Raw genomic sequence first — 14823 nt, 5'->3', positions numbered from 1 at the left:
AGCAGTAGGCTATCATAATTCATAATTTCATGATTCTGTGAGTGAGCACAAAGTTATCAAATAAAAACCAAAGCATGCGTCTTTATCTTAAAATACCTGAAATATCCAAAATAGGTGCATTAAGAATGCTGCCAGTGAAGCCTTGATTTCTAATTTACACAAATATATGTAACATAAATTGTACTGGTAATTTTTTTTGTGTGTAACAACAGCTATAGAGCTCATTAACGTGCACTCTGACCACTGAGAGGACAGTTTTAGTCATTTAGGTTTATTGTTTTATATTTATTTTAGATTTCTTTAACATACTTTTGTTGTTGAAGGTCTCAGCAATGGAGTATTGTCTAATAACATGTCTCTTGTGTCTTTTTTTCAGATTGTTAACAATGGGAAATATTCGCACTAAACTAAAACAATCAATTGTGACTTATAAAAAATATAAATATTGTAAAAAAATGCTAAATATTCCATACTTTTCTTCACATTTTAAATCAAAGAAAAACTTTGTTGATATTGTAGAAATATTAAAATCTACATACGATGGCATGCTAATCAAAGAAGGGAAAATTAAAAATAATGTCACTGATGTATATTTAACTGTGAAAAAACCTTGTATTATTTTAATTTGGGATTCTGATACTCATGATTTTATTAACAGAGGTCTCGGGGTTTATGTTGGACATGGAGTTATAATTACAGCTAAACATGTTTTAGAGAAATACAAAAATAAAACGATATTTGTTCTTTTCCAAAATAAAAAATTTAGTTTAGCCTACAATATTAATACAGATAACATAGTTTTCGCCAATGATTATGATTTTGCTAAAGTGAAATTGGAAAGCAATTCTGATAAACTATCAAATATAATGCCTGTAGATTTAGACATATTATATGAAAACATATCTTCATATCTTTATTTTTACAGACTAAAAGCAGGGCGTTTTGATAAAGTCCAATGTAAAATAAAAAAAAAATTGAATCTCAGAGAATTTACTCTTTCTAAATGGGGAAATCCTGGTGATAGCGGGACCCCTATTTTTACAAGTTCTGGTAAATGTGTTGGAATATATGTTGGTGCATTTGAAAAACCAAGCACTAAAAAATTTGTATTCGGCATAGGTTTACAATTAGATAGTTGTTTAATTAAAGGCATCTCTTCAATGAATTGTTCTCTGTAGTTTTTAATATTCTAATGCTAAAGTTTTTTTATTTCTGTTTTTCATCACTTTATTGTTTTTCAACCTCGCTCCAATTTTCCCAGCTTACTAATGAGCTACTGAATTTTATAGTGAGTGGGGAAGCAAAAAGCAGGGCCACCAGGGGCAAGATAGAGAAACACTGTATCCGATCAAAATAAATCTGGCAATGCAGAAATGCTGTAACACAATTGGCATGGTTACAGTACCACAAGTGTGTAATATTTCCCATTGTTTGGCGACTCTCTGGAGAGGATCTTGTGCCTTGCCCAAAACAAAACCTTGTAAGTCTATGTTTGTTTTTTTTTGTTTGTTTTTATAAAAATAGTAGAGACAATATTTGTGCAAAATATGCCACTTTTTTCAATTTCATTATTGCACAAAAGTAAGTCACATTTCAAATTAAATTTACAGGCGTCTTGTCGGTATGGAGCTGGACTATTGTTACAGGTGTAGCAGCATCAACTCTGAAAGTCATCTGTTTCAAGGTAATAAAACATCCAACAATATGAATTACTTAAATTACTATTAAATGTTGTCCAGTTAGTGATGTGAAAACAAGAAATATGGACCAACTAAACTTGAACCTTGTCAAAATGCATTAAACACAACTGTAAAATTGAAAGTTTTTAAATGTTTGCAAGGATGAATCAAAAGATGAATATATCTGCTTTTCTGGTTTATGCTAAAAACAACTAGAAGCACCTCCAGACTGCATGTGTCACATTTGGGTCAAGTTACAATCATTGATTCCTCTCCATAAAATGATGGTGGCCCTGACTCACTTGGTGAGAAAGACATCCCACATCCCTATCTTTCTTAATAATTTTCTTAATAAATGCATATATCTGGGGAGTGATTGTGTCAGAGATTTCAGAAGTAATGAATTTAAAAATAAATAAATACATTTTACTTATTTACTAACTGTAGTTAATCACTATTTGCATGAAATCATGTGAAAGCTTTTTTTTTGTGATATTATTTAACTTGCATAGTTTTGACTGAATATATAAGTTACATATATTATAACAGATATGAACATGACTGGGGCTAGTTAACAGGCGACAAATCTTGGACATAACATTGTTAACTATGTTATTTATTTACATTTCTGCCACTTTTTCTTTATTTTCTGTCATCCCTTAGATCAAAAGAGACGCAACAATATGTTGAAACAGGACATAGTGTAAGAAAATATTTTATTACTATTAGAATTGTATAATCATGGACCAAGTATCAGACCATTTCAGAAAATTATTAAGTGATTTAACAAAAAAATATTTAACAAAAACTCATCTTTGTTTCTCCAGAAGCACAACACCCTTACGCCATTGCTCAGTGTCATGTTGAACCACCTCTGGATGACACGCGTCACTTTTGGGTCAAAAGATATTCCTCATGAATCTATTCTTCATGAAGTTACTTTCTAAATAAAATTAAATAAAATTCTAAATGTATAAAAATTGTTGCACTTTTTTCCCCCAAACCTCAGAATCTTTTCCCCCCAAACCTCAGAAGCTCCTATATTTCTCAGAATCCATCATTAGTGCTGTCTCCTGTCCTCAATCCTCAACATGTTCTTTGGTGCCTTCAGCCGTTGTATGTTTATTTACAATTGAAATTAAATGATTCTCCATCAGAATCATTTTCAAAACACTTTCAATGATGACCCACCAGATGGAGACAAATATTGATTTGTAAAATTAATAGAAAGTTTTTTTCTTGTCTAGACTGCCAGATGGAGAAACGTGAGATGAAACTTATTCTGTCTTTTGCCTGACAATCATTTTGAGAATACTGTATAAAAAAAAAAAAAAAAAAATGCTTTATAAACACGTTTTTATTTTATTATTATACTTTTTTTATATACAATGACCTACTTTAACAAAAAGCTATAAGCTAAAGCATTAATTCTCAAGCATTTTCACAGTTACAGAGCCTGACTGCTTATACTGATAGTTTACTAATTAAATACTTGTAGCATTTTTAGGACACTTTGAAGTATAGTCTCAGTAAACTACTAGTTCAGTAGTCTTAGGGCACTTTCACACTAGCACTTTTAGTGCGCACCGGGTTCGATTGACGTCATAGTTCGGTTCGTTTGAATGATGTGAACGCTGTGTGAACTCGGGTGCACACCAGCGAACCGTACCCAAGTCCGCTTAAAAACGGTGGTCTGGGGTACGGTTCATGTGAACTCTGGTACGGTTCCCTACTGATGTGATTGCAATCGTATCAAATTGCGGAAGTGAACCGCTATTAATTACGTATTATTTGATGAAAATGTGTGTTTGTGTGTGTGTTTCACTCACTTTTGTCACAATTTTTTTATGAGCGTGACTGACGCATGACAAACAGAGGGCTGTAGGCCTATGTCTCATACATTCATAAGACAGACACAAATGCCGTTATGTACCGAAGCTTTGTAAACAAAACAAACGGTTCAAAAACATAAAATACATAAAAATGCAGCGAGTTATGCATTTGCTGCCTTCTCCTGCGCAGTCGTTACTAAGCAACGGGGTAAACAGCTGCTGGCTTGATGACCCACATAAAATAATATGAATGCAGTCCAGTTGGTGAAGGGGGAAAAATCGAACTTGGGTTCAGACCAGACAAGTGAACCAAGTTTTTACTCTCAGGTTTAAGCTAACCCTCCCTACACCTGTCACTTTTACCCATAGCAACAAACACTACATGAACATAGAATAAAGGTATTGGTGATGGTTGTATAATATAAGCGAGAAAATAATTCATGTAATTTGAAAAAATTAAATTTAGTGAAAAATGTAAGTGTAGTGTAATGTAGTGCATTTTGTGCCAAAACAATGGAAAATTATCTACAGCTTAGCTGACATATACTACTGTTATGTTCACTGTGTGGGGAATTTTGAAAAAGTGACCTAATATTAAGAAATATGTCCTATAATTTGTAAAAAAAAAAAAAATGCATTATTATAACAGACTTGAAAGCTGACACATTTCTAAATAAAATTTAAAAATATAAAAAGTTAAATGTGAATAAATGGTGAGGTTGGGACATTTTGGCCTTTAGATACAATATTTGTATCATAATAAAACTTCCCAGTATTAAGGACATAGGCATCTTTGATACTGACACTATGGTCACCTGAATGTGGGTGTATTCTCAGCTGTTCATTCATACAGATATGTTTTAAAAAAATATTCAGTTCATTCACACAGATTTGTTTTTAAACAATATTCAATTCATTCATACAGATATGTTTTTAAACAATATTCAATTCATTCATACAGATATATATTGGGTTTACATGGGTCCTTAAAAAGTCTTAAATTTGGTTTATCAAATTTAAAGGGTTAGTTCACCCAAAAATTTAAATGATGTCATTAATAACTCACCCTCATGTCGTTCCTAACCCATAAGACCTCCGTACATCTTTGGAACACAGTTTCTAGATATTTTAGATTTAGTCCAAGAGCTTTCTGTCCCTCCATTGAAAATTAAGGTAATAAAAATATCTTCAAAGTAGTCCATGTGACATCAGAGGGTCAGTTAGAATTTGTTGAAGCATCGAAAAAAATGTTTAGTCCTTACCTTTCTGGGCATGGACAGTATACCGTACATAGATAAGGCCTTAAAAAGTCTTAAATTCGTTAAACCCTACAAGAAATGTCTTAATTATAATTTCAAGAATTCTAATTTTTGAGGATGTAAAAACAAGAACATAACATTTAAAAGGCTAAGGTTTAGAATAGCCTTGTTCAGACTGTCAGTCAAAATCGGATTTTTGTGCATATCTGATTGAAATCCAATCGCATATGCAAATGTCAAAAAATCCTATGAAATTAGATTTTTACAAATCCGTTTCAAGCTACATTCATGTGGTTTAAAATTGAGGTTGCATTTCTGGAAATCTGTTTCAGTCTGACCGCTAAGATCGGATTTTGCGTAGCTTCTTCCCTGATGTTCATCTCGCCTGCATAATGCTTGATAACGCAGTGTTCATGAGTGCAGTGCTGTTTTGTGTACCTCCATTACTGAGGAAACTGCTCTATTTCTGCCATTCTGTTCTTCTGTTACCTACTGGCAGAGAATTTGTTTGGATTTTCATTAAGCCTGTTTGCTGTTTCTTTTCATACCCATGTGAAAATCAACCCATATTTTTTACACACCAAACACACAATTTGTATATTTGAACCTGTAGATTGACAAGAAACTAATATGTATGCTAAATCTAAATAATTAAAACGGTAAGTTTGATATATTTATATGTTTTAAATCCATATAATAACCCTTGTTTAGACTTTCCAAATCTGATTTTTGTGCATAAGCCTAACTTATCCATTTGGAATCCAATCATTTTTATCAACAATGAACAGCAAAAAAAAAAATTTAATTAAAAAATCACATGAAATATGACCTACGAATCTGTTTCAAACTACATTTTTTATGCTTTGAAATATTACTTAAACTTATTTTATGGAAATCTGTTTCAGATCAGATTTTGTGCAATTTCTTTTGATTATGTCACTTTCTGGTGAGTGTGATTTCACCAAGTACAACATGTTCCTGGATCAACATCCTTGTTGTTCCTGACACAACATTTCAATCAACCAATAAGAATTGAGAAATATCTGTTTTAGGATTACAATCAGGGTTAGGTGCTTCAACACCCTCGTTAATCAGTTCACACTGATTTAAGGAATAAAACATGGGTGGGGTTAGGTTTAGGGGTAGAGGTTGGGTTAAATCTATATTTTTGGAAAATAATGTTGATCCAGGATCATCAAAAGATGTTGATCCAGGAACATATCATACTTGGCAAAATCAAGAAGACTTCACTTTCTCAAGCTAAAGAAAATGTAAACATGTCAGATGCTGTTTGTGGAAAACATGCTGAATTTCTTGTAGAAACAAGGTTGTGTTTTTGAAAAGTGCAAGTCAAGCGGAAAATGACAATATAAAGCTGGCCTACACCTCTTTGAGTTTCGAGACTGGCAGAGACAGCAGCACAGAATACACAACTGTGCATTCCAGCTTGCAACATTTCTGCTGCTACCCCATAAGACATGATATAATCCAGTGCGATGGCAACATGTTGTCATGTTGTAAGGCAATATCTGTAAATATCTGTATTGCTGTTGCTGTTTTTTTTGTAGGCATACTAACCCAACTTGGTTGCCATAGAAACTGATGCAGATATCCAGCAAAACAAACGAGTGCCACGGACACACAGATCAGGTCTGAACAGTTACACAGCAATACACAGTGTGGACAGTCAATCATTTAAATCAGATTCCAATATACAAATAATTAGATTTGGACTGATGGTCTGAACAAGACAAATGACTTTTGACTCATTCCTTTTCTTAAAAAAAAAAGAAAAACACAAAGTTGGTTTTAAAGACTGCAGTTTATCTTTTTTTTTAAATCTCTGAACTGTAAATCAATGCTTATAGATGTCTTAGTAAATGTAGATACCTTATGGTTATTATTTAGGTTAACTAAGGTGATTGGTAAGGATAAATGGACTAATCAGAATAGATTCAACGTTTAATTTTTTTTAAATATATATTAATCACAATCTATAAATGTCACTTGATTAATGATTTATCTGGAGCTCTAGGTGCACCGAAAAAGTGGCAAAAAATTAAATACAATTTTCTGACAATAATTTCATATGTTAGGATTCACCGGGTTAAGGTATGTCTTCAGTACTGTTGTACCCAATAAAAATAGATAAATCAATAAATGAATGCATTGCCATAGAAAAGAATTACAGAAAAAAGTCATATGATAATTTTGGGGTTATTCATTTGGCCATGTTCATTTAAATGTTGTAGCATTTGAATCCTTGTTGCCACAGATGTAAGTGGAAATGAGAATCTTAAATGCACTCTGAAAACAAGGGTAGAAAAAACCATAGATCAAGGGGTTACAAGTGGAGTTCAAATATGCAAACCAAATTAGAGCATCAAAAACAACAGCTGGGGTGAAAAAATTGAAAAAAGGGTCAAGAACAGTAACTGTAAAATACGGCAGCCAGCAGAACAAAAAAACACACATGACAATGGCCAGAGTTTTAGCTGCCTTTCTTTCTCTGTGAGCAGAGATTTGGCTCTTCAACCCTCCAGTCACTCTTTCTGACATAACCTTTGCATGTTTTCGTGCAACATGGAAGATTTTTAAATACAGAGCGCTCATGATTGTCCCAGGAAGAAAAAAGGTGAGAATTGGGCATATAAGACCCCACTGCTTGTTAAAAAACAGAACACAACTTCCCACACAATAAACCTGCATGATAAACAACTCCAAACCAATTGTGTTTACACCTGAAAACACAACATAAAAACTGTAGAGAAATGAAAACAGCCATATTAAGGTTGTAAAAACAGTCACAGTGTTGTTTGTGACCCTCATTTTGTACCTCAGAGGGTCACAAATGGCCCAGTACCTGTCAACAGAAATTAAACTGAGATGCAGTAATGAGGAGATACAGAAGCTCATGTCTAAACTAGAATGAACTTTACACACAAAATCTCCCAGATACCAGCAGCCTTCAACAGATCGCACCATGCTGTACGGCATGACCAAAGAGCCCAGCAGACAGTCACTGGCAGCCAGAGAACGAACGATCAGATGAGTTGGAGACTGAAGCTGTTTGAAGTGAGAGACTGAAATGATGATCAGCAGGTTCCCAAAAACGGTTGTGAGGATCATCAGAAGCATTAACACATACATTGCCACTTTAACAACAGTAAGACAATGCAGTTTTGGACAGGAGTCCAGTCGGAGTGGATAGCAGAGAAGGACGTTCTCAGTTTGAGTTTCATTTGAAGTCATCACGTCTGGTCCAGATGCTGAGATTTTCTTAATAACGTATAATGTATGATGGCAGACAATAATAAACCAAAGTATAAACAGAATAATTTTACAAATTAAAGTTTGGTAAAAACCAATAACCAAAGTCAAAAGGAACATATACATGCTCATCTAACTCTCTAAATAAAGAAACAGCTCAGACTTGTTCATTTATACTCTCAGATTTGAGGTATCCCTCCCCACACCTGTCACTGTTGTCCATAGTTACAAACACTACATGACCTCAGGAGATAAAATGGGGAAAAAATTAACCCACTTTACTTCTGTCTTGAAATGGAGATTAACTAAAAACTAAATGTGTACTTATTTTTATGAGTGTGACATAAAATGCTAACATAACCTCTCATAACTCTAGAACTTCCAGAACTAAAAATCCTTTCCCAGTCCAAAATGAAAAGAGTTGCTTAATTAAGTGTAATAAAACCTAATAAATAATTGACCTCAAAAGGGAAATTCATGAGCAATAAATAAACAATAAAATCATCTACTTTTAGGTTATTAGGTTAATTTTGAACAATAGATGCGGAAACATACTTTATCTAGGGGCTGCTGGGGGGCAGGGCTTGATGTTGCAGGGCGGGGCCATAGTGGGGGATTTTTGACAAAATCTTAATCTAAATTCTTATAGATTAACATACAAATGAAGACAGAGTTAATATTTCTATAATTTAAGGCGATTTACTAAATATTAACATCGCTGATACACACAGGTTTTGGTCAGTGCAGTTTTGGTGAACTCACTTATTATAGCTTTTTTTTTTGATTGCTTACACTCCTGCTAGACTGAATTCAGTAATATTCTTTTATAATGGGGGACTAAGACTAAGGAGATCATTATGGACTTCAGGCGGACTAGGAGTCATGCACACACACCCATCTACATCAACGTAGCTGTAGTGGAGCGTGTGTCGAGTTTCAAGTTCCTTGGCATCCACGTATCTGATGACCTCACCTGGTCCCTTAACACCTCCACCCTGTTCACAATGGCACAGCAGTGCCTTTACTTCTTACACAGCCTTAAGAAAGTTCACCTGAGTCCCAGGATCCTTGTGGAATTCTACCGCTGTACTATTGAGAACATACTCACAAATTGCATCTCAGTATGGTACAGTAATTGCTCTGCATCTGACGCAAAGCACTCCAGCGGGTGTTGAAAGCTTCTCAATGGATTACCGGCACCCAGTTAACTTTAATTGAGAACATTTAACTCAAGCTCTGCCTGGGCAGGACAAGAAACATCATCAAGGATGCCTCTCACCCTAACCATGGATTTTTCACCATCCTTCCATCTGGCAGGCGTTACAGGAGCCTATGCTCTCGCAGTAGTAGGCTCAGGAAGAGCTTCTTCCCCAAAGCTGTGACACTTCTGAACTCCACACCACCAATCTAACTTGCACCTGCTCATTTACTGCACTGGTCACATTGCACTACTCATATTTTTCACAGACTGCACATTGTTCAAGCTATTACACTGTAAACTGTCTAAAGTTGTTACTGTACAAAGGACAGTAAACTATTTCTATAAAACTATCATAGCACTCCTCACGGCGACCAGGTGATGACGCTGACCTCAGACAGACCCTTAGAAGAATGGCACCTACGCTAATATTAGTCTGTTTCTCTCTTATTCCGAGGTCACCGTAGCCACCAGATCCAGTCTGTATCCAGATCAGAGGGTCACTGCAGTCACCCGGATCCAGTACGTATCCAGACCAGATGGTGGATCAGCACCTAGAAAGGACCTCTACATCCCTGAAAGACAGCGGAGACCAGGACAACTAGAGCCCCAGATACAGATTTCCTGTAAAGATCTTGTCTCAGATGACCACCAGGACAAGACCACAGGAAACAGATGATTCTACTGCAAAATCTGACTTTGCTGCAGCCTGGTTTCGTCTGGTCAGAGGAGAACTGGCCCCCCAAATGAGCCTTGTTTCTCCCAAGGTTTTTTTCTCCATTCTATTACCGATGGAGTTTCGGTTCCTTGCCGCTGTTGCCTCTGGCTTGCTTAGTTGGGGTCACTTCATCTACAGCGATATCGTTGACTTGATTGCAAATAAATGCACAGACACTATTTAAACTGAACAGAGATTAAATCACTGAATTCAATGATGAACTGCCTTTAACTGTCATTTTGCATTATTGACACACTGTTTTGCTAATGAATGTTGTTCAGTTGCTTTGACGCAATGTATTTTTTTTAAAGCGCTATATAAATAAAGGTGACTTGACTTGACAGCGTGAGGAGATCCTTCAGCAGGATCAATGCACGCAAAGCTCCGGGTCCTGACAACATCCACTGGGCTTTACTGAGAGAGTGTGCAGCAGAACTCACTGATGTCTTCACAGACATTTTCAACATCTCACTTAGTCAGGCTCTTGTTCCCATGTTTCAAAAATACCACCATCATTCCAGTCCCGAAGAAGTCATCTCCATCCTGCTTCAATGTCTACTGTTCTGTTGCACTTACTCCCATCCTCATGAAGTGCTTTAAACGGCTAGTTCCCCCCCCTCCCTGGACCCCTTCCAGTTTGCATATCGGTCCAACCGGTCGACCGATGATGCCATCGCCACTGCCGTCCACTCAGCACTCACACATCTGGACAAAAAGGACTCGTATGTCAGAATGAAGTTCATAGACTTCAGTTCAGCATTCAACACTGCTCAAATGATCCAGCTGGGGCTCAACAGTTTGCTGTGCAACTGGCTGTTGGACTATCTGACTGGAAGACCTCAGTCAGCACCATCACACTGAACACTGGGGCACCCCAAGGATGTGTGCTGAGCCCCCTCCTCTTCACTCTGCTGATCCACGACTGCACACTGTCACACAGCTCCAACCTCTTTATTAAGTTTGCAGATGACATGACTGTGGTGGGTCTCATTAGCAACAAAGATGAGACAAACTACAGGAGCCAGGTGAGTCGCCTGACCGGGTAGTGCAGTGACAATCTCTCACTGAACGTGGAGAAGATTAAGGAGATTGTTGTTGACTTCAGGAGAGCACATGCTCAGCACGTTCCTCTGACCATCAACAGTGCGACTGTGGAGAGAGTGAGCAGCACCAAGTTCCTGGATGTGCACATCACAGAGGATCTCTCCTGGATCGACAAGCACTGGCCAAGAAATCACAACAGCATCTCTACTTCCTCCGCAAACAGAGGAGAGCCAAAGCCCCACCCCCTATCATGTGCCCCTTCTACAGAGGCACCATTGAGAGCATCCTGTCGAGCTGCATCACTGTGTGGTATGGCGCCTGCAACGCGTCCTGCCGAAAGACTCTGCAACGCATAGTGTGAGCAGCTGAGAAGATCATTGGTGTCTCTCTACCCTCCCTCCAGGACATTTACGGTACACATCTCACTCGCAAAGCCCTCTGCAGGTGATCACACCCACCCGTCAGACAGCCCCTTCAGTCTGCTGCCATCAGGGAGGAGACTGCAGAGTCTCCAGGCCAGGACCAGCAGACTGAAGGACAGCTTCATCCATCAGGCTGTCAGGAAGCTGAACTTGCTCCTGAACTTGCCCCCCTCCCCCTTCTGCCCCAGGCACTACCTCATTCAGCATGGAACTGACGTCATTCTACTACCTCTTCAGTCAGTTAAAATAACTGCTCTTGAGCCCTTTGTCATTTTAATCAGTCAGGAAACCTTTGCAGGTGTTTTGAGTTGATTAGCTGATTGTCATATCATCAAATTCTGTTTTTATTAAATGTGAGCAAAAAGCATCACAATTATTTACAATTATTACTGAAGTCTGTGTGCACTGAATTTATTTAATACTCAAGTTTCACAATTTGAGTCGAATTGCTGAAATGAACTTTTCCACAACATTCTAATTTATTGAGATGCACCTGTTAATCCCATAGTCATAGCAGCCATCCTTTTGGTCTGAATCTACTCATCCACTCAGATTATGCAGCAGAAGTCGAAATATACCCTTATGAAAAAGTTATTTATTCAGGTGTGCTATTAGTATACTTCTTTTAAACTAAAATAGGAAAGTATACTTTTAGTTAACTTTTTATGTACTTCTCAAAAATGGGCTTTATTTACTTCTCAGAAATATACTTAAAATTACATGTAAGTATAATTGACCTTTACTTACAAAAAATCTAAATATATTTGAACTATACTCCTGTAGAATCCGTGTTTTCATTGTTATATATGTATATATGTAGATGGCGCTAGTACACATCCTGTGTACAAATTTCCAAAAAAATTTTTTATAAAAATAAAACAAACCCCAAGTGAAGAAAGAAAAAAAAGGGATACTAGCATATGTAAAACAATCATCTGACATGAAACGGCACCAAATATTTAACGTTATGGAATAAAATGGCCACGATGAAAAGGTAATAATTACCTTTTGGGGTGTTGATCGACTCCATCTACGTTTTGATTATCATTCTGAATCCATTTCATAGTCTTTTTTATTTCTTTATTTTTTATGAAACTTACCCACAATAAAGTTTTTTTTTTTTTTTTTTTTTTTTTAAGAACATGAAGCTAGAATAAAATGTTTTTGTTTACAAGCAGATTTATTTCTTTGGATGTTTTGTATGTTCAGATATTCATACAACTAAATATATACAAATTAAAACCTAAATAGGGACATAGTAGTATACTTAAAGTGTGATGTAAAGTTCACTTAAAGAAAACTTATGAGTATATTTGCAGAATAAAACTACTAAACTAGTAGTTTACTGAGACTATACTTCAAAGTGTACAAAGTATTTAATTACTAAACTGTCAGTACCTATAAGTTCACTTTTAGTATAATTGCAGTACTACAAACATAGAGTTAAACTAGTTGTATACTCAAAGTTTGCTACTGTTATATTTTACTTTTATACAGTATACTAGAAAGTGGGCCAATTAAGTACCAAGGAGTATTGCAGTACACTTACAAGTATACTACTAGAACACTGATATTTGTATACTTGCTGCATAAAGTATACTTAAAAATATACTTGAACTTAAACTTTTTTTTAAGTATACTTAATAAAATAAACTTGAAGTATACTACTTTTTGGCATGGGTAAACAAGCGATGAGCATATTTGGCAGTTAGGCTTACTTAATCTCTGCTCAACAACGATTCCTTCTCTGAGCAACTTGTATATAGGGACTCCTCAATCTCGTAGCCAACTCTTCATCTCATTTCCCATTTCTACTCTTCCCCAACGCTCTGTTCAACTAAATGTTTCATAGCTTGTATGTGGCATGGTCCTAACTAGTGCAATGGAGTTAATTGGTTAACAGATGTTCAAGAGCAGGGCCACACCACAAAAAAACATTAAATTCTGGGCAAAATCACCTTACTTCTGGATACCTCCATATATCAGGCCACGTCACGCCATACTATGTTATTTTCTCTCGAACCCACCCTTCCCTCCCTTTCTCATCCATTCAGCCAACCTTATCCCACATTCCCTTTCTTTCAGGTTGTATCGGGGGGTCCTAATTGCCTGGCCTAAATATATGAAAGAGAAGGTACCCCCACCCTGATTCTCTCTGAGCCATCAATTCTAGATGCTTTGATCAACCTGACCATCATCCCATTCCTTCTACCCTTTCATCCTCTTTCTACTCTTCTCCAACACTCTGTTCAACTAACTGTTTCATAGCTTGTTTGTGGTGTGGTCCTGGCTAGTGAAATGCTGTTACTGACAATAGAACCATAAAATACATTAAAAATAAAATCAAAAGCAACATAATTAAAAAACAAATCAAATTTATTTGTGCACTGTAATCCAAATCTGTTATGTCTGGAAGGAACAGACCAAAACTCGGTGTGTTCAAACAGCTGAAAGAACTGGTAGTTCCAGTCAATTTATGTTATTTTCATAAAAACACACAGATTGGAGTTTGCGCTATGAACACACATGCTAAATGATCCAAATGATTATTATTAAAGTTTCTTTGCAAATAGTAACAGTTTTATTTAGAATTATATCCTAAAGAATCGTTTGATGATAAATGGTCAATTTTTTAACAGCTTAGGTTTTTATAATTTAATTTAATTTCTTGTTTGTCTGTAACTGTAAAAAAATCCTTTCAGAGTCACTTCATTATTGAGCTTTTGGAGCTCCGCCATCCAACTACAAAGACCATCAACACACACTCAACAGGTAGGCTACGTGATATTTTTCTTAAAGTGTTCGTTAGATAAATATAAATATATAGTACATGCCCGTCTATTTTAACTCCCTAAATGTACTCAGAGCAGCTGAGTTTTGTCCATAAATACCCTCATATTTGAAGCAACCCTCCTACTCCTGACACTGTTACCCATAGTTACAAAAAAAAATAAGTAAGCATTAGATACACTATCATGTATTTTATGCAAAATGAGGTTCTATAAAATGTACATTTACTTATGTTTGCATAGATGCTGAATTGTAGTTTTGATGCTGAAAAGTATTTACAGCATCTAAACACATAAACTGTAAATTATTCATATATGAAAACTTTATAGATTTACAAATTAATCCTTATGAATACTGCAAATACTGCACGATGTGGGAAGATTTGCATAATGCCGTCCAAATGTTCATGCAAAGAAAGAAGGCATAAATTTTATTCTCACTGTTGCTTCCGCTGCCATGTCGTGGAGACGCTGTGTTTCATAGTGAAAGTGAAACATTGTTTGGCTCCGAAAAGAGGACACAACTAGAAATCAGTGGTTAAGTTGTTTTTACAACACTGTTCCAGAACAGTTCAACCTAAATATTCAGATGTTTGCAGCACATTTTCCGGA

The 14823-nt window shown here is 36.1% G+C and overlaps 1 protein-coding gene and 1 long non-coding RNA gene across 2 annotated transcripts; one reads left to right on the top strand and one right to left on the bottom strand.

The window, feature by feature from the left end:
* The first annotated feature begins 380 nt into the window (after nucleotides 1-380).
* LOC132107228 (uncharacterized) lies at nucleotides 381-2633 on the top strand. The gene is made up of 5 exons (XR_009424250.1): nucleotides 381-1480; nucleotides 1611-1684; nucleotides 1896-1984; nucleotides 2343-2382; nucleotides 2507-2633. It is a non-coding gene; the product is annotated as an uncharacterized LOC132107228 (long non-coding RNA).
* A 4372-nt stretch (nucleotides 2634-7005) lies between these two features.
* LOC132107227 (trace amine-associated receptor 4-like) lies at nucleotides 7006-8022 on the bottom strand. Its single transcript, XM_059513465.1, has one exon. The coding sequence runs from the start codon at nucleotides 8020-8022 to the stop codon at nucleotides 7006-7008; it is 1017 nt and encodes a 338-aa protein (XP_059369448.1).
* Nucleotides 8023-14823: the final 6801 nt, after the last annotated feature.

The sequence above is a fragment of the Carassius carassius genome, chromosome 27, assembly GCF_963082965.1.
Source record: "Carassius carassius chromosome 27, fCarCar2.1, whole genome shotgun sequence".
NCBI classification, from domain to species: domain Eukaryota; kingdom Metazoa; phylum Chordata; class Actinopteri; order Cypriniformes; family Cyprinidae; genus Carassius; species Carassius carassius.
This window is presented reverse-complemented; position numbering and strand designations above follow the sequence as displayed.